Source organism: Phodopus roborovskii, unplaced genomic scaffold (genome assembly GCF_943737965.1).
Source record: "Phodopus roborovskii unplaced genomic scaffold, PHOROB, whole genome shotgun sequence".
Taxonomy (NCBI): Eukaryota; Metazoa; Chordata; class Mammalia; order Rodentia; family Cricetidae; genus Phodopus; species Phodopus roborovskii.
In genome coordinates this window covers 1,828,389-1,853,599 of record NW_026125665.1, presented here as the reverse complement: position 1 = coordinate 1,853,599, position 25,211 = coordinate 1,828,389, and the positions used below count along the sequence as shown (strand labels likewise).

At 46.3% G+C, this 25,211-nt stretch overlaps 1 protein-coding gene across 1 annotated transcript; it reads left to right on the top strand.

The window, feature by feature from the left end:
- Positions 1 to 389: 389 nt before the first annotated feature.
- Tmem38a (transmembrane protein 38A) lies at positions 390 to 18,159 on the top strand. Its single transcript, XM_051178182.1, has 6 exons — positions 390 to 577; positions 12,856 to 13,012; positions 13,198 to 13,382; positions 14,510 to 14,597; positions 16,350 to 16,467; positions 17,609 to 18,159. Exons 1-6 carry the CDS (start codon positions 454 to 456, stop codon positions 17,831 to 17,833), a joined length of 897 nt encoding a protein of 298 aa, XP_051034139.1. The 5' UTR covers positions 390 to 453; the 3' UTR covers positions 17,834 to 18,159.
- The last annotated feature ends 7,052 nt before the right edge of the window (positions 18,160 to 25,211 follow it).

The window sequence follows — 25,211 nt, the reverse complement described above, 5'->3', positions numbered from 1 at the left end:
AGTCTATAGTGCTAGTTCCAGGACAGCCAGGACTACACAGTGAAATCCTGTCTCGATAAACAAAACAAAAACATGAAATTCTTGGCTGAGGTCTACCGAGGGCGGGGATCCTGATTGACTGGGATCCTGGGGAACAGGAGTCCTGATTAGGTTAGTCCCACGAAGAAGAGATAGGGTCCTAACTAAGTTGTACACAGACCAGAGTCCCGTTTAAGTGGACTGGATATAGGGGACTGATCCCTTACGTGGCTGCGCTAAACCGAGTTCTGACGTCCCTGGTGCCAGGCGCCTTGCGCTGGGTGGGGTTGGGCAGCCTCATCGCCCCTCCTCTCTCGGGGCCGGGCTGAAGGCGGTGCCTGGTAGCGGGGCGGGCTCAGTGGCGGGGGCTCAGTCGCCCGGTGGCGGGCGGTGGGACGCACGGGGCCAGGGTCTAGGGAGGCACCCGCCAACGCCATGGACCTGCTATCTGCGCTGAGCCTAGGAGAGCTAGCGCTCAGCTTCTCGCGGGTGCCGCTCTTCCCAGTCTTCGACCTCAGCTACTTCATCGTCTCCATCATTTACATGAAGTATGAGCCGGGTGAGTAGGTGCTCCCAGGACAGATGTTGCCCGTGCCTTGAAGATGGAGGCGAGGAGGAGGCAGGACTGATCCTGGGTCTGGATAGGGGAGGAGGCAGAGTGCTCCCACGCGCGCGCAGGGGGAGGAGGGAACACCGGGGACGGAGGAGCTGTGGTAAGGGGTGCAGATGGATGGGAGGGAAATTGAGGAGAGCGCTTGCTTACGGTAGGGAGGACAGGTGCGGTGGGGTGGGGGTGGGGAAAAGACCAGGAGTCACCTTAGAACAAGGTTTAGTGAACTTGAACTTCGGCGAAGGTTGCATGCAAGGGTCGGCCCTGCCTGGGCGAGGTCAGATATTCTGGATGTCAGCTGCCATGACCTCCCTTCACGTCCTTGGAGTGACTAACTGCCCAGTGACTATATAAGGACTGGCTGTGCTGGGGGCTGTGATCAGATTCGGGGAAAGTGACACCGGTGCCCTCTCTGCACTACATCTTTTGGCATCTTCGTCTCCCCTCCCTTCCTGTTTGTCTGCTGGGCCAGCTCTGGCCTGGAATTCTTCCCATTTCTGGAGCTGAACAGGTTCCAAGACAGGGCAACTTTGGGTCAGCCTGCTCTCAAGAACCACGGGAGGATAGACCCGACTTCTTTGATTAAAAAAACAAAACAAAACTGATTACTCTTACTTATTTGTGTGTTGTGGGCATGTGTGGAAGTCCAAGGAGAATTTGTAGGGGTCGTTTTTATGCGTTCAACATCTGGATCCGCCAATGGAACTCTGGTAGTCAAGGTTGTGTTGTGGACAGGCTCATTTAGCAGCTGAGCCATCTCTCTGCTCCCCCGCCCCTCTTCCAACCATTCTGTTTTAATGAGGACAAATGTAGCTTACATCGATAACCCCAGAACTCGGGACATAGAGGCAGGGGGATAGCAAAGTTAATTCTAGGACAGTCAGGTATACATGGTGAGTTCCTGACCAGTTTGATTACAGACTATCTCAAAAATAAATAAACAATGCCTCCCTGGAGTGTTCTATTTTTATACAAATTCAGCATAAGCAATTGTGTTGTGTAGTTTTAGTTATTCTACTGAACCTGCAAGTTTGAGGGAGAGGAGACTTTCCTTCCAAGAAAGTGTAGGACCCTTCATGGGTGATTATGTAAATTAATTCGTTTTGAGGTGACAAAAATAGCCTGCTATATTTACTTAAAAATGGGGGGAGTTCACGATAGCTCACAAAGTGGAAGGGGGGAAAAGTCAAGCTTTTAAAAAAGTGTACCTGTTAGCTTCACATAGACCGGTTTCCAGAGCTTACTCGAACTTGTACACGTGTCCTTACAAGCATAAATACATGCTCTTATGCAAAGGGATTGGCGTGACTTGTCAGGCATCCATGTTGTGTTTTTCTTCTCCATGCACAGCATGAATCTGTCTCTCTTAAAGCTTCTCTGAAGAGCCTTGGCTTTGCAAAGCAAAGTTCTCATTTGTGCTTTTGTTTGGAGAAACTGGGTTTCCCATCTAGGGAAGAATTCTGTGGAACCCAGCACACCCCAAGATTCTAGGATGGCCTGAGTAAGAAATGTGCTGAAAATGGAAAGAGGAGTTCACTATTATAATTTTTAACTTTTCATTTATTTATTGTGTGTGTGGGGGGTGTGCCAGGATGTGATGTGGAGGGCAGAGGAAAACTTGACAGAGCTGTCCTCTTACTGTGTGGATTGTGGGGTTTGCATTGCAACAAGTATCTTTACCCAAAGAACCACTCACTGCCCCTCTTCATTTTATTTGTGTTTTACAAAATTTAAGTCATCATCATCAGTGTATGTGTACATACATGCCTCAGAGAGCATGTAGAGGACAGAGGACCACTTTGTGGAGTCAGCCCTTGCTTTACATTTTTACATGGGTTCTGGTGATCAAACTCAGCTCTTCACTGGGTAGCAAGTGCTGTTACCACTGCACCCACCATCTTGCTAACCCCTATTTAATAAAACAAAAGGGCTGGGTGGTGGTGGTGCACACCTTTAAGCCCAGCACTCTGGAAGCAGAGACTGGAGGATCTCTGTGAGTTCAAGGACAACCTGGTCTGCAAGAGTAAGTTCCAAGATAGCCAGAGCTAAACAGAGAAAACTTGTCTCAAAAAAAAAACAAACAAAACAGTGTTCACTGTATAGCCCAGGCTAGACTCAATGATTATCTTTCTTCTGCCTCCCCTGTGCTTGAAACCTAGCTGTGATCCATGCCCATTCTTGTCTGAATATTTCTTCAGGGGCTTCACAGTAAACCATCTGTGCCGCAAGTGTAGGAGTCAGAATGTTCCAGAAGGTTTTGGTTTTTTATGCTTTAGAACTTCATTAGTTTCTCAACCCTAGCTGCACATCAGATTTCTAGGGTCTTTTAAAAGTTCATTTCCACCTTGGTGGTGCACACTTTTAATCCCAGCACTTTGGAGACAGAGGCAGGTAGATATCTGTGAGTTTGAGGCCAGCCTGGTCTACAGAGGGAGTTCCAAGATAGTCTCCAAAAGAAAAAAAAAAAAAAGAAAAAAAAAAACTAAAAACAAAAACAAAAAAATGTTCATTTCTACTGGGGCTTAGTGGTGCATGATTTTAATGCCAGTACTTGGGAGGCAGAGGCAGGTGGGTCTCTCAGTTTGAGGCAGAGGCAGAAGGATTCTGAGTTCAAGGCCAGCTTGGACAACTTAGCCAGATCCTGTCTCAAAGTGAAATTATGTTAAATTTTTCATTATTATGTTTTCTTTATTTATTGTGTGTGGAGTGCTACCATTGCACATGTGTGGAGGTCAGAAGACAATGCAGGTCTCAGATCTTGCCTTTGACCATGTGGGTCCCAGGGATTGAACTCAGGCCTGGTAACAAGTGTTGTTACCTGCTACACAATAAGCCATCTTTCTGGTCCCCAGGGGGGAAAAGTGTGTGTGTGAGTGTGTATGTGTGTGTGTGTTTTATTTTTTGAGATAGGGTTTCTCTGTATAGCCCTGGATATCCTGGAACTCTGTTTACCAGGCTGACCTCAAATTCAGAGATCCACCTGCCTCTGCTTCTTGAGTGCTGAGATTAAAGGTGTGCGCCACCACTGACCAACAAAATTAATTTTTGTTTATTATTTATTTTGATTTTTTTGAGACAGGGTTTCTCTGTAGCTTTGGAGGCTGTCCTGGCACTCACTTGTAGACCAGGCTGATATCAAACTCAGAGATCCGCCTGCCTCTGCCTCCCGAGTGCTGGGATTAAAGGTGTGCGCCTCTACCACCTGGTCATTTTCATTTATTTATTTTGTGTGAACCCAGCACATATGTGGAGGTGAGAGGACGGTTGTCAACTTGAGAGAGCTGTTCCTCTCTTACCATGTGAGTTGGGATTGAACTCAGGTTGTCAGAATTGGCAGTGGGCATCTTTTCCTGCTGAGATATAACCCCGGCCCAAAATAAGCATTTTTAAAGGAATAGCAATGTGGGTGGAGGCCCTGCCTGGAATCCCTCAGTGTGGGGCTAGGGGATGGCTTATTGGTAGAGCTCTTGATTAGTTAACATGCAGGAGACGCTGGATTCCATTGCCACATTCCAAAACCAAACAAGCAAATAAACCCAGACCAATTTAATGAGAATATCTGCATGCTTGCCTTTCAAGCCCACTCCTCCCTCCCAGCCCTCACCCCCTGGTGTTTGCTGCATCTGTCTTGGATGACTCCTTCAAAATTTGGGGAACAGAAAATAGAGGGGTGAAGTACAATTTGCAGTGAGCCTGCAAATCCCATAGGACTTAGATTCTCATACCCAGAATAATGGATTAGGCTGAGAGATCTCCTCTCTTCACCCTTCTCTTGGGAAGCTGGTGAGCTTCCAGGCAACACATACTTGTTATTTCAGCAAACAAGACTAACCCAAAAAGCCTTAGTGTAGGCCAGCCTGGGCTACATACCAAGCCTCTTTCTAGGCTAAAGATGGTGGTACATGCCTTTAATCCCAGCATGCAGGAGACAGAAGCAAGCAGATCTCTATAAATTTGAGGTCAGCCTCATTTACATAGTGAGTTCCAGGACAGCCAGAGCTATAGGGTGAGATCCTGTCTTGATCACCTCCACCAAACAATAAAATAAAAAAGATGGTGAAGTATTCGGGAGGCAGAGACTGGGTCCACAGAACAGGCTGACTCCATGTGCACAGACACATACGTGCACAAAGCCCTGCATTATGTACCGTGTCATCTCTTCCCCATTCAAACACACATACTCAATACACATACATACACATGAAACAAAAGGTGACAGGTGAGGGCATCTGAGGTGAGACCAGTCTGCGGGCACTAACTCCACCATCACACTGGCCCTGTTGCCCCCATGCATTTCCCCTTGCCAGTCTGACTCAGGTCTTCTGCTGGCTCCTGGCATGTAGTCCAATGACGTGCAAATGTGGAATTGGGGCGTCTGAGAAATCTGTAAGAAATGGCTCCACTCATTTGGAAGGCTCTTGAACATGAGGCACTGGTGTTTTCTAGGTCGGGTTTTCCAGAGAGTTCTTTTGCAAGAAAGCTCAGAGAGCTTAGAGATGCAGAACACTGGGCCGGACCAGAACTTCCCAGAAGAGCTTGATCCAAACACCACTCAAGGGAACAGCTTCTAGAAGGGAGAAACTAAAATAGGTCAGGGCTGCTTGTTAAACTGAGAACTCATTCCCATCCCCATGGTGGGATGACAGGTGCCCCCCCCACCACACCCACTGAGCTTCGGGTGGAACCGGAGACTGTGTGTGTGTTAGGAAAGTATTTTACCAACTGAGCTGTGCTCTTGACACCAGTCTTCACTTGTTTGCACTAAGCCGGTCTTGTGTAGCTCAGGCTGAACTAAAACTCGGTATGCAGCTAAAGGTGACTTTGAACTCTTGATTCTTCTGTCTCCATCTCAAGTGCTAGGACTACAGTCAACAATAACAGACTCTGGTTTTTTTGTTTTTGTTTTTTTTTTTTTTAGGTCTCACTATGTAGCCCAGGCTGAACTCAAATTCATGACCCTCTTGAGTCTCGAGTGTTGTATTCCTCCAGGCCAGCAGGTCTGGCTCCTGTCGTAGCAGTGATGGAGCTCAGGGCTTCAGGTGTGCTAGACCAGTCCTCTGTCCCCTACACGCTACAGCACCAATTAACAGGGATTTTTTTTAGACCAGCTTTAGGTTCAGAACAAAATTAAGTACAGAACTTTGGGACCTTGGTTGTGGCTCCTGAGATATTCTGCATTAAGTGTGTGCAAGGCGTAGCACCAAGGAAAGAAAAAAAGAGGTCAATTCCTATTTACCCCCACCAACCTCTCCCACCATACTCTTAAGTACTAGAAGGAGACACTGGGGGATTCTAGGCAGGGACTCCACTCCTGAGCCACACTTAAAGCCTCTCACTGGGGGATTCTAGGCAGGTTGCTATTGCTGGGCTATTCCTCCACCTCACAGTGGGTGGGTTTAAGACTAGTGTGAGCCGGATGTTGGTGGTGCACGCCTTTAATCCCAGCACTCAGGAAGTAGAGGCAGGCAGATCTCTGTGATTTCAAGGCTAGCCTGGTCTACAGGACAGTCTCCAAAGCTACATAAAGAAACCCTGTCTCAAAAAAACAAAAACGAAACAAATAAACAAAGACTAGTGTGTTATCGAACAAATCTTAATTGATATTAATAAAAACTCAGAGTCAGCTATCAGGGGCGGAAAGCTGAAGGATCAGAGAAGCAGAGAAGCCACTACAGATCTTACCTCTACCAAGCCTCAGACTAAAAGGGCAATCCTGTCCCTACAAATTTTCAGACTGCCTTGAGCTCCCCTCTCCTCCTGCCTTATACTCCTTTCTGCCCAGTCCCCTGTCCCACCTCTCTAGTGCTGGGGTCACCTTTGTGTGAGTACTGTTTTTCTTTAGACTGGGTCAGTTTTATGTAGTCTAGGATGGCCTTGAACTCACAGGGATCTGTCTGTCTCTCAAGTGCTGGGATTAAAGGCATGTGCCTCCATTGCCTGGCCTCTATAGCTAGCTAATGTGGCTAGGTCTGCAAGCTTTATTTGTTAGGTCATAAGCAAAATATATCACATTTCCCATTTTGTCTAAAATAAAAAACGATTATAACATAAGAAAAACTATATACAATAAGTACAATAACTATATACAATATATGCAATACAGGCAATAAATGCATCAATAATGTCTAGTTTATTTGCCTTTGACAAATTCAGAGAAAATACTCCAATTGTATCCTATCTTTTGACAAGTCCAAAAGGTTGTACCCAATTCACTCCATATGGAGTTTCTTCAATGCCCATCATCTTCTCTGAAGTAGATTGGTGCTGCCTGGAGCAGATATGTCATAAAAAAATACTTGTGTATTGAAATATCTTAAATGTCATATTCTGTAGATCTCTGAAGTTTTCAAAGTCCAATCCAATGTAAAATATTTGAAACTAGTAGTTGCTTTTTAAAATTAGATTCAATAATCTACCTTTTTATCTCATCATATCTGTATCCCTCCTTTTTTTTTTTCAAAACAAGAACCCTGACCTTTTTTTTTTCCCTGACTATTACCAATAATAATTTGTAAGCGACTCCCCTAAACAATGACAACTATCCATAACCCATTGAAAGAGCAAAGACCACCCACTCCACCTCTTGGGAATGTAGGTATTGTGTTCTTAAATTGACTTCCTGCTGTCTGGGGGCAACAGCATCTTTAGGGGATCCTGACAAGAAAAATTGGGTTAATTGTCAAGTCCTTGGAGAAATAGCTGTATCATTTGTTGTCCATTCTCTATATAATGGGAAAGTGTAGGGCTTGTTTCAAGTCCTGGCCAGAGTAGTCTGTGAGGCTGGATTATCTCAACTAGCCACTTCAAAATTGTTCTGAGCAGTTTCTAGTCCAAAGCTGATCTTTAGGTGATGTTTATCAGCTTAGTAGTGTTATCAGAGTCCAGGTAAAATTGCCACTGTAGGATCCCATCATCTTTCTGAAGACCTTAGAGATCGCATTAGGTCAGATTTTTCCACGTAGCTCTCCCTTCTTCTTTGGATGCTTATTTGTCCAAAGGTTTTGAGGATAAGATGATTATTTTTATTTTCCTGAAGGAAAAAAAAAATTCCCACATCCTAACTTTGGGGAGTTTCTCTTTCTCTTTTAGAAAGTTATATCTGATCAAATGAAAATCATTTGTTAGCTTTATGTTAGTTTAGATTGAGTGGTCATGCTGTTTGATGAACTATCACCTCTTCTAATCACGAGGTCTCTCTTCAAATCTAATCTCTATCAGTTTTGATTTATGTTTTCTCCTGAATTTTTTGTTTTGTTTTGTTTTGCTTTGTTTTTTGAAGCAGAGTGTTAAGAGTAAGGTTTTTCCACAGGTCTGGTCCCACCGCCACGCCAGCCCCAATTAACACAGAGACTCTGTATTAGATACAATGCTATTGGCCAGTTACTACCTTCTTATCAGCTAGCTCTGTCTTAATTATTAACCTATTTCCATTAATCTAAGTATTTCCATGTGGTCTTATCTTACCTGAGAGAGGGGGCCGGCAGTTCTGCTCTTTCCAATCTCTCCATGTTGACTCCTCCCTACTACTTCCTTGAATTTTCCTTGTCTCCTAGTCCCGCCTATCTTCCTTTCCTATTGGCCAACAGTGCTTTATTCATTAACCAGTATGAGAAACATATTTACAGAATGACATCTTCCATCAGCAGGGTTTCTCTATGGCTTTGGAGCCTGTCCTGGAACTCGCTCTGTAGATCGGGTTGGTCTGGAACGCACAGAGATCCGCCTGCCTCTGCCTTCCAAGCACTGAGATTAAAGGCATGCACCACCACCACCCAGCTCTCCTGAATTTTTTGTTCTCTGTTCTATAGCTTTTCTATCATCCAGAGTAGTATGGTTTCTTATAATTGGCATTGTTATTCAATTGCTCTGGGAAGGAGTTTCTTCCACGGTTACAGAAAATGAATGAAACAGATTTGGCATGGGGGTCTGCAAGAGGAGTTTCCCGATGGCAAAGGATTGCCTTGATTGTCCCTTGTTGATTTGCATTCATTAGTCCAGTGCCTGCCTTTGCCACACCTGAATAATCCAGAAGGGAGGGGCATGGGCATTCTATTTGAATTATGCTTAGAAAAAACATTGTTGCTAGGAATTCTCTGTTTACAGTCCCTTTTAAGGTGACCTTGTTTTCCACAATTGAAACATGTGACATTTTGATTTTTCTTCAAACCTCTTGAAATCACCTCTCCTATCCAAGCATCATTATGGTCATGAGTGTCAGTCAATATTGATTGTATCTCTGATTCATTCCTCCAAGGGTGCTGATATGCCTTTACAGGCCTAATTATCTTTTTGTATTGAGGATTAGCTTTTTCAAAAGCCAGAGATTCAATTATTATTTGTCTAGCTTCTGAATTTGGTGTCATTCTATTTGCTGCTGATATCAATCTTTGTAAGAAATCAGTGAAAGTTTATTTCGGGTTCTGTATGACTTTAGCAAATGACTTAATCTTTTTTCCTAGTTCTTTCATTCTGTCCCAAGCATTCAAGGCTATTGCATGGCATAAAGCCAGGATGTGGCCATCATATGAATATTGCCTTTCTATAGTAGTATAATCTCCTTCCAAGAAGTTGATCTTGGGAGATTTCCATACCTCTAGCTTTACTCTATTGTTCAATGGTCTTAACCTCTTCTTTCTACCAGGTCCTCTATTGTAATTGTGGACCAAGCTCTAAGACTACTGTAACCAAGTCAAATTGACCACAAGTTTAACATCTGCTTTACAACTGGTGAATGCATGCCATATGAGTCTACCACTTCCTTGAATCTCCTTAAATCTAACATTGGCACAGGCTCTTACAGAGCCTCTATCATTTGGCAATTCCTGTAAGGTTACTGGATATATTAAGTATCGTTGCCTGAAAACCTTAGGCTGTACCTCTGTAACCTTACAATGCAGCACTGAACTTGGTTCTCCTTTAAGTTCTGTCTGGGTTTGAGTCTCTATGATCTGCTCTATTAAGTTTTTCTAAGGCCTATATCTTGGTGCTCATTTCCAAAAACTTTTTTAGAGATAAACCAAGAATTAAAGGCTGTGGTGGTACACACCTTTAATCCCAGCACTTGGGAGGCAGAGGCAGGTAGATCTCTGTGAACTCCAGGCCAGCCTGGTCTACAGAGGACAGGCTCCAAAGCTACAAAGAGAAACCCTGTCTCAAAAAACCAAACCAAACCAAACCAAAACAAAACAAAACAAGGATTTCCCAGTTTTCTCGTCAAATCTCCAGATGACAACAATGAAGACGCCATGCTGACTACTGCTCCGTAGGACAGTAGAAGCCTGACTTAGTTTGGCAGTTGCCCAAGAACAGGGGTCCAGGGAAAGCCCACCATGAGAGAAGAAAAGAAAACCTAGTCAGTGGACAGTGGCTCCAGACACCTGTAGCTCTGGCCTCTAGCAGTGGCTGCAAAATCACACGCATATGGCTTTTTTCTTTTGGTGAATTTGTACCCCAAAAGTTGGGTGCCAGAGGTAGCACGAATTCTAGTTGGTCTTAATAATAAAGTCAGATATCAAGGGGTGGAAGCTGAAGGATCAGAGAAGCAGAGCAGCCAGCCACTAGAGTTCCTAACTCTTTTTTTTATTTTTTAAGATTTATTTATTATGTATACAATGTTCTGGCACGAAGACCTATACCAGAAGAGAGCACCAGATCTCACTAAGATGGTTGTGGGCCACCGTGTGGTTGCTGGGAATTGAACTCAGGACCTCTGGAAGAGCAGCCAGTGCTCTTAACCACTGAGCCATCTTCCCAGCCCCAATCTCTCACCTCTAAAAATGCTCAGACTAAAGGGTTGATCCTGTCCTCACACTGTCTCTGTGTCTCAGACTGCCTTGAGCTCTAGTCACCTCCCGCCTCTCTGCCCAGCTATACACTCCTGTCTCCACCTCTCTATGCTGGGATTAAAGGTTTGAGATCCCAAGGGCTGGGATCACCTTTGAGCTGTTTTTCTTTTAGACTGGATGATTTTGTGTAGCCAAGGATGGCCTTAAACTCACAGAGCTCCATCTGTCTCTGTCATTCAAATGCTGGGATTAAAGGTGTGTACCACCACTGCCTCGCCTCTATGGCTAACTAGTGTGTCTAGCTCTGCACTCTGATCTTCAGGCAAGCTTTATTTGTTTGATCATAAACAAGATATCCTAAACAAGATATCACACTAGTGTGTGAAATGCCCCTCTATGTCCTGGAATATCTCTGGCATAATTGCTAAGGGCTAAGCAAATTTTTTTTTTTTTTTGGTCCTGGGCAATCTTTGATGGAGCCAGGGAGCCTGGGCTTCTTCAGGTTTTGAGTGACTGAAGCCTGTCATCTCAGCAGTGGAGAGGCTGAGGCAGGAGGATGGCAAATTCAAGGCTAGCCTGGATTAGAGCCAGATCCATGTCAAAATAAATAAGTGCAATAGACTAGGCTGGAGCAGTGGCTCATCACTTAGGAGTACTGGCTGTTCTGGCAAAGGATCCAGGGTCCCTCACAATCATCTGTGACTCCAGCTCCAAGGGATATGATGCCCTCTTCAGGCCTCAGCAGGCACTGCACTGTCATGCTGCGCAGACACACATGCAGGCAAACACTCATGCACATAAAATAAAGATAATGGATTGAACCATTATACCTTAAGAGCTATGTAAATTAATCCCTCTGCCTTTTGACAACCAAAGAAACAGACTGGTGGCAGACACTTTCTCAGGGCTACATAGGCCTAAGTGACAAAGCCAAAAGGGGATTTTATATAGACCTTTATATAGGAGGTGCTTATGAAGCAAAGCCTGTTGTTTGCTTGTCAATGTCATGCATTGAAATCTCAGCTCTGTCTCTAGGATGGTCCCAAAGGGCACAAGAAACACCCTGTAATAAGACTTCTCCTGGCAGCTATTTTTAGAAGCAAATGCAAGTGTCTTTTTCTGCGGGGCATGAGGGAGTACTTCAGCAACCTTGGCCCTATGCACTCACCAGCTGCTCCTGGGATTACTTCTCAGGGGAAGCAGTGCCTTAAATAGATTCAGGAGGGGGTGCTCTTTCCTCTTACCTCTCCTCCCCCTCTCCTTTCTCTCCTCCTTCCCTTCTCTTCTCTCTCCCCTTTCCTCTCCCTTTTCCTCTCCTCCCCTTCCTGCTCCTTCTCCTTCCCTCCCCTCTCTCTCCTTTTCCCTTCCCTTCCCTCTCCTTCCTCTTCTCCCTCCTCTCTTTGTGCCCAAGTACTAAAGTTACAAGTATATACATACCAGGGCACTTGACAAGCTGGTCATTCTTTTGTGTGTTCTTTAGTGTACATATATGTGTGTGTGTTTGTGTGCATGCATGTACACTTGTTGCACACATGGCCCAGAGAACGAGGTGCAGGAATTGGCTCATTCTTCCCACTATATGTGTCCCAGTATGTGGCAGGGGGTGAGGCCTGTTGCTATTGATTCTGGATCTCATGGGTTCTAAGGATCCAAATTCCAGTCCTCACACTTGCACAGCATCTCCCTACCCTCGTTGCTCTTTGAGGCCATTAATATAAGATTGCATAATTTACCTTGCTATGTCCACATTGAGTAGAGTTATATAAGGCATTTGTATCTCTGTTTGAAATTATTTATTTGTTGTATGTGTGCGTGAGTGTGTGTGTGTGTGTGTGTGTGCCATAGGAGGTAAGTGTAGGTTTAGTGACAACTGGGAAAGTTGGTTCTCTCTACTGTGTGGGCTCTGGGGATCAAACTCAGGTCATCAGGCTTGGAGTCAATCGATCTACACAGAGCCATCTCACTGTCTGATTTCCAGAGCAGTACCAATACACAGATCTTTTTACTGCTGAAGAGAAAAGAGGTTTTGAAGCAGAGGCTGTGGCTCAGTAGCAAGTCCTGGGTTCCATCCCCAGCACTGAGGGGAACTAAAGGTTGGTTTGGCTGAAAGTTTACAAGAGGGATTTCCCTGTTTGGCCTTATGGGAAAGGCAGAGGTGACAAAGACTGGCAGTCACCAATTCAGGGCCACCCTGGACAGGAGGCTTCCTTTCATTATCTTCCCCCCTTTTTTATTTGAGACAGGGTCTCATGTACCCCAGGCTAGTCTAGAATGTCCCCTGTAGTAAAGGCTAACCTTAAACTTGTGACTCTCCTTTTCCCCACTGTTCCTGACGAGCACATGGAAAACCCTGGGTTTAATCTTTATTACAGCATGCTGCAGGTGTGGCATGCCCCTGTGTTTGCCACTTCTAGTGACCACTAGAATTCATGTGCCTTGCAGGAGCTGTGGAGCTGTCCCGGCAACACCCGGTGGCGTCCTGGCTGTGCGCCATGTTGCACTGTTTCGGGAGTTACATCCTGGCGGACTTGCTCCTCGGGGAACCCATTATTGACTACTTCAGCAACAGCTCTGGTATCCTGCTGGCCTCTGCAGTGTGGTAAGCATCTGGGGGCCCCAGGAAGGCTGAGCCTCAGGCCAGGGTGGACCCAACCAGGGAGGATGGAGGTTGAAGGAGCAAGGACCCCAGTGGAAATCTGCAGGGCAGCAGCACCCTTACTGTCCTCCTCGGGATCTCCTGCTCAGCTGCCCATCCCCCTGACCCTAGGCCTTCTGTCCTCAAAGGTACTTGATTTTCTTCTGTCCCTTGGACCTCTTCTACAAGTGCGTCTGCTTCTTGCCTGTGAAACTCATCTTTGTGGCTATGAAGGAGGTGGTGAGGGTCCGAAAGATTGCCGTGGGCATCCATCACGCACACCACCACTACCACCATGGGTGGTTCATCATGATCGCCACTGGGTGGGTCAAAGGTAAACAGAATTATGACAAGGAGGATAAAAAAAAAATCAGCACAGGGGTCCAGTGAGATGGCTCAGTGGGTAAAGGAGCTTGCAGCAAAAATTTGGTGATGATGACCTAAGTTTGATCCCTGTGACCCACACAGGAGAGAACTGACTCCCATAAGTTGTTCATTGCCCACCACATGAGCACCATGGCCCATGTGCCTACACATACCATATGCAATAACAATGAAGTTAATAATAATAGGGGCCAGCCAGATGGCATTGTGGGGAAGAGCGCTTGGGGCCAAACCTGATGTCCTGGGTTTGATCCTGGAACCCACATAGTGAGTTCTTATAAGTTGTCCTTTGATCTCTACACCTGTGTCATGATAAGGCATGCACATGGACACCACCCCCCACTACCACAAAAAGTATAACTGAAATGTCACAATTTTTTTTTTCAGACAGTCTATGTAGCCCTGGCTAGCTTGGAGCTCATTATGTAGACCAGGATGGCCTCAAACTCACAGAGATCCCCATGACTCTGCCTCCCCATGATCTGGAATTAAAGGTGTACACCACCATATCTAGGTAAATGTAATTTTAAAAATCTGTAGGGGCTGACAGTTTGGCTCAGTAGGGGACGGTGATTACCATCAATTGAGTTGCATTCATTCCTTGAATCCCACAGGGTGGAAGGAGAGAACTCACTCCACAGTTGTCCCCTGACCTCTGCATTAATGCTGTGGCATGTTGACACCCCTATACACAAACTAAACAAATAATAAAAGTATTGAAAAGAATTATTAAATGTTTTCAATAAATAAAATCATAGCAGTTAGCTGGGTGTGGGGGTGGGTTCCTTTCATCCACACTCTTCACGCTGAGCCAGGGAAGAATTAGGGACCCAGGGCCAGCCTGGGCAACACAGTAAGACTCAAGACAGTCCCTTGTGGGTGGGACACATCCAATTGCTTCTTGTTGGTTTGTCCTGACTGCTGTACGAACCTGGGGAAGGCTATGTGGAGAACCTCATATCCCCAGGCACAGACTCCTCATGAAGAGAAAGTCCTTTGTTTCCTGGGGAACTGAAGCTAGACAAGGAAACCAGGTGTGGGGGTGGTCAGCCAGCTCAGCGGTGCCCTGCCCCACAGGCTCTGGTGTCGCCCTCCTGTCCAACCTGGAACAGCTGCTTCGAGGAGTCTGGAAGCCAGAGACCAATGAGATCTTGCACATGTCCTTGTGAGTACCCCACCTCTGGCCTCTGGCCCTTCTTGCTTAGCCCTTAGTTGCCTAGTTATTAGTCATCTGGAGATACTGCTGGGGTAACAACAGGAAGAACTTCTGCAAAAGATATTGACTGGGGTTTTAAAGAGTGAGTAGGAGTTTTCTGACTACAATAGACTCCCCACCCAGATCCTAGAATCACTACCAGTTGTCAGGTTAGAAAGTGCAGGGTGAGGAGGCAGAACGTGAGTGGGAGTCAAGGAAACGGTGCAGGTGGGTGGACCCACACAACACATATGACCCTTCAGGACCACTGCATTGGTCTGATACATCCCTTTTCTCTTACATTTGCTTGTTTGCTCTTTTCTCCATTTTCCTGTGTGTCTGTGTGGTGTGACTGTATGTGGGCATGTGTGTGTGTGTGTGTGTGTGTGTGTGTGTGTGTATGTATACATGTGGATACCTGGGGTTATGCTGGGAGCATCCTCAATTGCTTTCCCATCATATTCTTTGAGTCAAACCCCAAGTCCCTGATATTATGCCCAGGCTCACGACCCAGCTAGCTCCAGGCAAGAGCTTTAACCTCAGAGCCATTATGCTGGGAAGGGAAGCCTGCAGGAGTCACCTCTCCCCACCATACAAGCACCTTTACTCACATTGCAGCAGCACACCTGTCACCCCGGAGCTGGTATCTTAGCTATTCTACAGTTGCCGGCACAAAACACCATGGTCAAGCCATTCACCTGAGCTTAGGTTCCAGAGGGCTGAGTCTGTCTTGGTTTGGAGACCTGGTAGCAAGCATCAGGTGTGGTATGGTGGCAAGAGCTGGGAGCTCAGGACTCACATCTTAAACCATAAACAAGAAAGGGAGGATGGAAAGGCCCTTAGTTCCCAAAGTCTGCCCCAGCAAGGCCACTCTTCCTCAACCTCCCCAAACAGCACCACCACCTGGGGGCCAGAATGGGGGCATTTTCATTTAAACCACACTGGGAAAGAAGAGACTGGATTTCCTTGGATTCATTGCCAGTCCACTTAGCAAACTGGTAGATTTCAGGTTGAGTGAGTGAGAGACTCTGCCTCAAAAATAAGTTGCAGGGCCTGCAAGATGGCTTAATGGGTAAAGGAGCTTGCTGCCAAGCCTGATGACATGAGTTCAAACCCCAGGCTCTACATGGTGGAGGGAGAAACCAACTCTCTAAAATTGCTTACATGGGTGAGAGATAGAGACAGAGACACTGTGGTAGGAGCAGGCAAAGGGTGATGGTGAGGAGGGATAGTAACTCAACTCCAGTTGACAATACAGATATTTCTGTCAGAAACAGTGGCCCTTACTTACATAATAAGAGCCCTGGAGACTCAGGAGAGAGAAGCCTTTTGTTTTACAACCATGGGAACTCAGTGGTCAGCATTTGAGGAAAGGCTAAAAAGGCTGACGCCCTGATTTGGTCAGAGACTTTATTTCCTTGACTGTATGTCACCACCCTGTGAATTCCTCACTGGTTGAGTTCTTTACCCTAGCACAGCCTCCACCTCAAATTCTCCATCTTCCATGGGCTTGAGACCCCCCCAGCTGTTTTCCTACATGAGCTCAGACTGTAACTTCCCAACCCAACATAAACTAAAATCCACCCCCTCCCCAGCAAGCAGGCACCAGCCACCAGCTGGGAAGACAGGTTCAGTGCCTCTTGACCAGCTGCCTTTCTGGTGAGCTTCAAATGAAGCCTGGACTGAGAATGGACCATAGTGACCCATATCTTATACCCTCAGCCCCACCAAGGCCAGCCTGTATGGAGCGATCCTGTTCACCCTGCAGCAAACCCGCTGGCTCCCTGTGTCCAAGGCCAGCCTCATCTTCATTTTCACCATGTTCATGGTGTCATGTAAGGTAAGCCTGCAACCTTCATTTCCCTGGAATGGGGTGCAGGAACCTGGGGTGCATGGTCCACATGAGATAGACAGGAGAAATCCATTGGGAGGTTGAGGGATGAGGGCCAAAGAGATGGGGGTGGGGATGAAGAGAACGGGCCTTGTAGATGTAGGCTGGGGGTGCTGGTACCCTGTATGGGAGGTCAGGAAGCTGGAAGCTACTACTATGAGTGTAACTAACTGATCAAACCACCCAGAAAGGGCTTAGGCCTTCCCTATCCTTTCACAGAACTGGAGAATGTTGCCCCTAGCATCCCAAGCATAGAAAAGCCTACCTAGGGACAATCTGTTCCTAGAGAGGACCATAGCCTTGGAAGTGAGTGAGCTCTGTTGTTGAGGCTGAGACAGGAGGATCAACATGAGTTTGAGGCCATCCTGGGCTACATAGTGAGTTCAGGTCAGCTAGGGTTACATAGTGACATTCTGTCTTAAAACAACAAACAAACAAACAAACAGCCCCCCGTGGCAGGAAAATGGGTCCCAAGTCAGGAGTTCAAGGTCATCTTCAACTACACAGCAAGTTTGGGACCAGTCCGTGTTACATAATACCCTATCTTAAAATCCAACACAAACTAAAAGCAAGCAAGCAAACAAAAACAAACAAGGAGGGAGAGAGGATGGAAGACCAAGCAGGGGAGAATGAGAAGGAGAAGAGAGGGAAATAAGAGGGAGCTATTGTTCAGAGCTTTGGAGTGTGACCAAGACAGTGGATGTAGGTATGACATTGGGGCTGCGCTACTGTGAGGGACTCTTCCCAGCTTCAGATGATTGACACCTATGTTCCCACGTGATGGAAGGAGATACCTATCTCTTATGGTCAGACTTGGCTATATAGTGGGTAGGAGGCTAGCCTGGGCTACATGGTACCCTGACTCAACAACAACAAAATGTAACACCCAAGTGCAGGTGTTGGGAGATCCTGTTGGGGTAGGAGACCACTGGTCACGCCATCCCTGGGCTACCCAGGCTTGGACACTGGAAGTCGAGTCTCTGTAGACTCCAGGATGGGGGCTCATGGACTTGAAGGTGTGGGAAGCCAGACGGCTGGGGCTGGCTCACTGCCCTCTCACTGCCCCTCTGCTCTCTCATCCACCCTTCAGGTGTTCCTGACGGCCACACACTCTCACAGTTCTCCATTTGATGTCCTGGAGGGTTACATCTGCCCAGTGCTCTTTGGGACAGCTTGGGGAGGTGATCATCACCATGACAACCATGGGGCATCACATGGTGGCGGACTAGGCACCCAGCACTCGAGCCTGCCTGCCAAGGCCAGGGAGGAGCTGAGCGAAGGCTCCAGGAAGAAGAAGACCAAGAAGGCCGAGTAGGGGCAGCCCCAGGCATCCACGGGGTGCTGGGGAGAAGGGTGTAGGCTCAGGGAACCTCAGAACTTAGGGGCACACAGGGCTCAGAGTTCCCCTCCACTGACCTCAACTTCCCCAGATGCAATTTGGACCCATCAGCCACTTCCAGGGCTGATGTGGTCCTGAGATGTGAGGGTGGAGTTTTGTAGGAGCAAGAGACCCTGCTTTCTGCCAGAGCCTTCATGACATCACAGTCTTTGGGCTCACCCAGTCCTCAGCAGAAGCCCTGGCCAGTAGACTCTTGGTTTTCTTTCTTTGTTCTTTCAAATTATGTCTTGTAACCAAAAGAATTTTAAAGCCACGTGGAGACTCAGTTAACCAAGTTCCTCCTGAGAGCCAGGTGCTGGGGTTCCCACATCCTTTCCTGCCTTTCCTATCCTTCTGGGCATCTTGGGGCAAATTGCTTCATTCTCTGAGCCTCATGCTTCCTCTCAGTAGCATGGAGCCCCCAGGTCCTCCTGTGTACAGAGGGTAGATAATGTTAAAAGTTTCCTAAGCAGCATGCTTATGGCCAGGGAGCTGGGAGCTGGATGAAGGATGGTGGCAGAAGCTTTGTATGGATGCTTTCTACATTAGACCATTTGTGTTTGGGCCCAGATCTCACCAGCTGAGCAGACACATCCAGGGCTAATGGTTAGGAAGCGGAGCTGGAGTTTCCAGCTGCTCACAGGCAAAAGAAGTGTAGCCACCTGCATGCAGGGCAGAGTGTCCAAGAGCCTTGAGCACTCACAATTGGGCTCTGGACACATCGGGTGTCCCTCATGTTTGATAGGCATCATTCATTCAGTCATTAACAAACGTGTAGATCCACAGCTGCTCCGTGCTGCTGCTGGGGACGAGCAGGGCAAGGGCGTGGTATCGAAAGTCACCAGGACATCTGAAAGGGGTGACATCTGAAAGGGGCACAGCTGGGCTCAAGCCTCTGTGAATATCCATTGATGCCCGTTTGCTGAGAAAGTGCTTTCACACGGCATTGCTGGCACGTTGGGGAAGACCTGAGGCTGGAAGCCCCTGGGTTTCACCCTCCAGTGTCAATCAAAACTCAGTGTGAGTGATAACCAATAAATGTGGTGCAAGTGAACCAAGCCCTTTTGCTTTATTCAGCCTCAAAATGTAGGGATGCAGTGAGGTCTGTTCTTAGAGATGCTAGGGCCTCTGGGGATAGGGAGTGGATCTGGAGCTTCCAAGGTAGGGTCAAGCACATCAACTTCTCCAAGACAGTGGGAAGGTTAACACCTGTCACCCCACCATGCAGGGAGAAGAGGCACGAGAATCAGCAGTTCCAAGCCAGCCTGAGCTACCAGAGTGACATCAAAAAAGAAATGAGGAGCAGAGGGAGGGAAAGGGTAGAGGATGAAGGGGAAAGGAGGGGAGGGGAGCTAGCATCGCCAGGCAGCACTCACACTTCCAGGAATGTGCCCAAAGGGGTCCTGGTGACCCTGGAGGTCCCAAGTTCATCACAGCTTTTCACAGTAGCTGAAATTCAGGGGCAGGAGGGGTCCTCGGGCCTTGGCAGCAGACAGTGTCAGGATTGCAGAATCTGTGTATAAACCACAGCGCTCTGGCCTTGGCTGGGCTCCTAGAGCAGCTGGAGAGATTACAGGGGATCAGCCTTCCTGCCCTCCAGCCCGAGGCGTGGGGATCTCACATTCTGATGGGACAGACAGGATGGAAATAAAGAGCCTTCCAGCCTATTTTGGGAAAGAGGCATGATAGCCACTGGGTAGCCTGTGATCAAGGATCGTTGCCAGGACCAGCTGTTCGTGGTGTCCACAAACAGGCGCCAGTTTAAGTTTGGGTTAATTTTAGCAGGATTCAAGCTTAGTAGCTTCCGTTGTCTGATATTGAGAGCAGAGGTTTTTTTTTTTTTTTTTTTTTTTTTTTAATTTCTCGAGACAGGGTTTCTCTGTGTGTTTTGGAAGCTGTCCTGGAACTCTCTCTGTAAACCAGGTTGGCCTCGAACTCACAGAGATCCACTTGCCTCTGCCTCCCAAGTGCTGGGACTAAAGGTGTGAGCCACCAACTCCTGGCCGAGAACAGGGTTCTTTTTTTTTTTTTTTTTTTAAGATTTGTTTATTATGTATACAACATTCTGCCCCATGTCTGCCTGCACATCAGAAGAGGGCACCAGACCTCATTATAGATGGCTGTGAGCCACCATGTGGTTGCTGGGAATTGAACTCAGGACCTCTAGAGGAGCAGTCAGTGCTCTCTTAACCTCTGAGCCATCTCTCCAGCCCCGAGAACAGGGTTCTTTACAACAAAAACAAAAACAACAACAAAAAAAGCTGTTTAATAGCACTGGGGGAATAACTAATGGTGGAGCCCTGTCTAGGATCCCCCAGGGAGGGGATGGGGTGTGGTTCAGATTGGATCATTTGTCTAGTATGCACAAGGCCCCGGGCTCCATCTATACCACCATATATAAACTGGAAGATACAAATTCATATTGTGAAGCATAGTGACAAACTGATTTGATTTTATTTTTTATTTATTTATTATTTTTTTTTTTTTTTTTGTGGTTTCTGTGTAGCCCTGGCTGTCCTGGAACCAGGCTGGCCTTGAGTTCACAGAGATCCGCCTGTCTCTGCCTTCTGACTGCTGGGATTAAAGGCGTGCACTACCATGCTCAGCCTCCGATTTTTATTTTTTAACGATTGTGCCTCGCTGTGTAGCCTTGGCTAGCCTGGAACTCTCTGCAGAGCTGGCTGGCCTCATGGGTAGGACCACTCACTAAGCGCACTCATGTCCAGTCCTCACCACCTCCATTCCAGAACTCTCTTCCCTTTGAAGTGTGGGTTGGAACCCTGGATGCCAGCTAGTGCCCTGCTCCAGAGCCCGGCCTGCCTATGCTCCTTGCCTTTACCGGCTTTCTACTTTCCTACTGTTAAGGCAGGTGTTATTGTAGCCCTGCTACTCGCTGCCTGCAAGGGCAGGGACTACAGTGTGCATTGTGACTCTCTCTAAAGACAGGAAGGGACACTGGAGGACTTGGTTTGACACCAGCGCAGCACACACAACTCTCCCGGTTGCCAGGCTTCCTTCCAGCAGCCACCGCATGCATGGGCGGACCTCGTTTACAGTGGGATTTCTCTGCTGGTATCTGCCTGGGGCACTGGGCAAAGTCCCAGCTCAATTAGCGAAGGAAAGTAACATCTTAATTGAGGTGGCAGAAACCAGCAGAAAGGTCAGAGGTCAAACATAGGATGTTGGTGGGTCCTGTGAACTCCTAGGCAAAAGAAAATGCAGAAAGCCCAGTGCCAACCCTGCTCTCGTGCCTGGGGCCACCTGCCAAGCATAAGGGCGCTGAGCTCTGGTAGCCCAGGTACCATCCAAACACATACTCAGCCCAGGTTCTGTTCTCACCTCAACAAACAAACATGGCTTCTCACTGTGTCTTTAAAGTTTTACTGATCTGTGGCTCCTATTTGTTTGATCCACAACTGTATCTGCTCTTTGCTGTCATGTCAGAGTTAAGACATTTCAAGCTCCTGAACAGTTGAAAATATATTTTTTTCGGGGGGGGGGGAGCGCCTTTCTAAAAAAGGGTTGCTAACTCTGAGGCTAGATGTGCCTCTGTGGTGTGTGTGTGTGTGTGTGTGTGTGTGTGTGTGTGTGAGAGAGAGAGAGAGAGAGAGAGAGAGAGAGAGAGAGAACCATAACTCCAGTTCTAAAGAATCCAATGCCCTCTTCTGGCTTTCTCAGGTACTACATGCATATGGAAAAGATGTATGCAGGAAAAATACATATAAAATAAAAATAAATAATCCTGATGTAATTTTTTTGAGGCAGGGTTTCTCTTTATAACAGTCCTGGCTGTCCTGGAACTTGCTTTATGCCAATACGACCTTGAATTCACCTGCCTCTGCCGCCTGAGTGCTGGGATTGAAGGTGTATGCCACCACCCAATCAGATGTCTTTTTTTTAAAGACACTTCCTCTATGATTACTAAGGCCTGTCCAGAAAGAAGCTTGAGGGTGGTCCCTTTCTCTTTCTTAAAAAAAAAAAAAAAAGAAAAGAAATTTGCCAGGTGGTGGTGGGGCATACCTTTAATCCCAGCACTTGGAAGGCAGAGGTAGGCTGATTTCTATAAGTTCTAGGCCAGCTTGGTCTACAAAGCGACTTCCAGGACAGCCAGGGCAACAAAGTGAGACCCTACCTCAAAACAAAAACAAACAAACAAACAAAAAACCACTGAGCCATTCTCTGGGCTCTTTTCTCCCTCTCTCTCCCCCTCTGTCCCTCCCTCCCTCTTCCTCTTCTGTCCTTCCTTCCTTTCTTCTTGGATTCTTGGGGCTGGAATCTAGGAATTCAGACAAGATATGTGGGTGCACCTCACACTCACATCCTAACCTCTCTTCTTTTAGTTTGGATGAAGAGGCTTGCTAACTAGCCCAGGCTGGCTTTGTTCATTTAAAGAGCTGTTTCTTTAATTTAAAAAGTTGTATGTGTATTTGTGGGGTGCATAGCATATGTATGAGTGCTTGTGTGTGCAGGCGCCAGAGGAGGATGGGAGTATCCTTTGTCTTGTTCCCACAACAGGGTCCCACGGAGCCTGAAGCAGGGCTGCCAGCCAGCACACCTCGGGGACCCTCCTGTCTCTGCCCCACACAACACTGGGATTAGAGTCAAATGGCACCACAGGCAACTTTCTTTTAAGTTGGATCCTAGTTTATTTTAATCTTTTATGTGAAAGGAAAGAAGAAAATAAATGCCTATAAAAATTACTTTAGACAATTTTCTAAGGAGACTTGGGTACTGACTGTGATAGTCCATCTTAAATGTTTATCTGATGGAATCAAAAAACACCATGGAAACAAACATCTGGTTACACCTGTAAGGAAGACTCGGTTGACAAGGGAACATCTACCATTGCATGGACTGAAGTCCCGGACTGAATAGAAAAGACTTAACAGCAAATGTCCACATATAACAAATAATGTCATATTTGTCTTGCTGCATCTGGGATACTTCACTCAGGATGTTTTTTTCTAGTTCCATCCATTTGCCTGCAAATTTCATGATGTCATTTTTTTTTCTAACAGCTATTTAATACTACTCCCCTATGTAAATGTACCATATTTCCTTTATTCATTTTTCTTTGGAGCCTACCCTAGAACTTGCTCTGTAGACCAGACTTGCCTGGAATCCACAGATATCCACCTGCCTCTGCCTCCTGAGTGCTGGGATTAAAAGCTCGCTCCAGTATGTTCTGCCTTGGGTTTTCTGGAGGCAATGGAAATGTGTCATCTCCTCAAATGTGCAAGCATTGCTGTGGCCTAATTTCTTCTGGAGCCTAAGTGGACACTGAGAAGGGGAGTTGCACCCATTCACTCACATTTCCCAGACTGACCCCAACAGGGCGCCGCTGCTCTGCACTGCATTCTTCTCTGATGTCACTCAGCTGGGATCATTCCTTACCCAGTAGGGGTAAGCTGATGGCTCCCCACCTACTGCTCATCTGCCATCCAGCAGCGGGGCAGAGGAAGGGGGATGAGGAGTTCAAGGCCAGCCCAGCTACGGGACCCCATTTCCAGTGTATGCAACAAAAATGTTCACATGCCTTTAATCCCAGCACTTTGGAGGCAGAGGTAGATGGATCTCTATGAGTTTGAGTGCCAGGCTGGTCTACAAAATGATTGCCAGGACAGCCAGGGCTACATAAACCCTGTGTCAAAAAAAAAAAATTACCAAAAACCTCTCACAAAAAATAAATAAAATGAGGCCAGGCGGTGGTGGCGCATGCCTTTAATCCTAGCACTCAGGAGGCAGAGGCAGGCAGATCTCTGAGTTCGAGACCAGCCTCGTCTGCAAGAGCTAGTTCCAGGACAGCCTCCAAAGCCACAGAGAAACCCTGTCTCGAAAAACCAAACACAAATAAATAAATAAATAAAATGTTATACACAGTATTACACTGACATATTTCATGGCTATAATATGTATCATGTATATTATGTATTATGTATTGGATGTATGATGCATATAATATACACAACTAATGAGTAATATAGGCTATATATGCAAAACCTACATTATGTACATATGATATACAGTGAAAATTACATGTGTTCATGAATATATTACAGGTAATACCCAACATATTTACTAAATAACACACAGCACATTAGTATATGTATAATATACAGTATAGTAGATAGTTATATATGCACCAAGTAGTATGTGTATGTTTATCATATAGCACACACATAATATAGATGTTATATGCCTACAATGCTTCTATAAAATCATGTGTGCAATGCATATACATTGTATGTGTGTAATTTACTTTACATATCACATATTATTTTGTGTGTTATATATATATATATATATATATATATATATATATATATAGTACAGATTATTTTTAGGTATATGGGATACATTATAGGCCATATGTATACAATATATTACATCATCCATGTGCAATACAGAATATGTTACATGTGCTTGCCTGTCATATATTCTACATGAATGTGTCTGTGTATGATTCTCCCTTAGGATAAAGGGAATGCATTCTTCAGCACCTACCAAGCCCTCATAGTGCCTGTTCTACTCCCCAGCACTTTTCAAGAAAAATAAAATCACAACTAAAAATCACATGCCATAACCGATGGGTCGCGGGGGGAGGGAGTGTGCTCTTGAGGGACCCTTGGCGGTGTTGGAATTCATTTGTGGTTGTCTCATAGGGCAGGAGGGGCCACTGGTGTCCACCAGACAGATGCCAGGCATACTGCTGGTCCTGGTTGGTTTTGTTGTTTATTTATTTTTTGTCAAGTCAACACAAGCTACTGTCATCTGAGAAGAGGAATCTCAGTAGAGAAGATACTACCATAAGTACTACCATAAGCTTGCAGAGGCATTTTCTTTTTTTCTTCCTTCCTTCTTTCCTTCATTTTTAATTTTTTAATTTATTATGTATAGTGTTCTGTATGCATGTATCCCTACAGGCCAGAAGAGGGCACCAGAGCCATCATGTGGTTGCTGGGAATTGAACTCAGGACATCTGGAAGAGCAGCCTGTGCTCTTAACCTCTGAGCCATTTTCTTTCTTTAAAACATTTTAAATTGAAATATAGTTATATCGTTTTCCCTTCCCTTTCCTCCCTCCAGACTTTCCCAGTCCCCTTTCTGAATCCCTGTGACGTCCCCCAACTCTCAGTTGACAGCCTCCTTCCCTTTGATTACTATTGTTACATGCATGCATACATGCACACACATGAACAAAACCTGCTGAGCATGTTTTGTGGTCTGTGTGTTTAGTTTCTGAGCTGACCGCTCTGCATTGGACAACCAAGGAGGGTCCTTATGCCTGGAAGAAGCTAATTCTCCTTCCAGCAGTC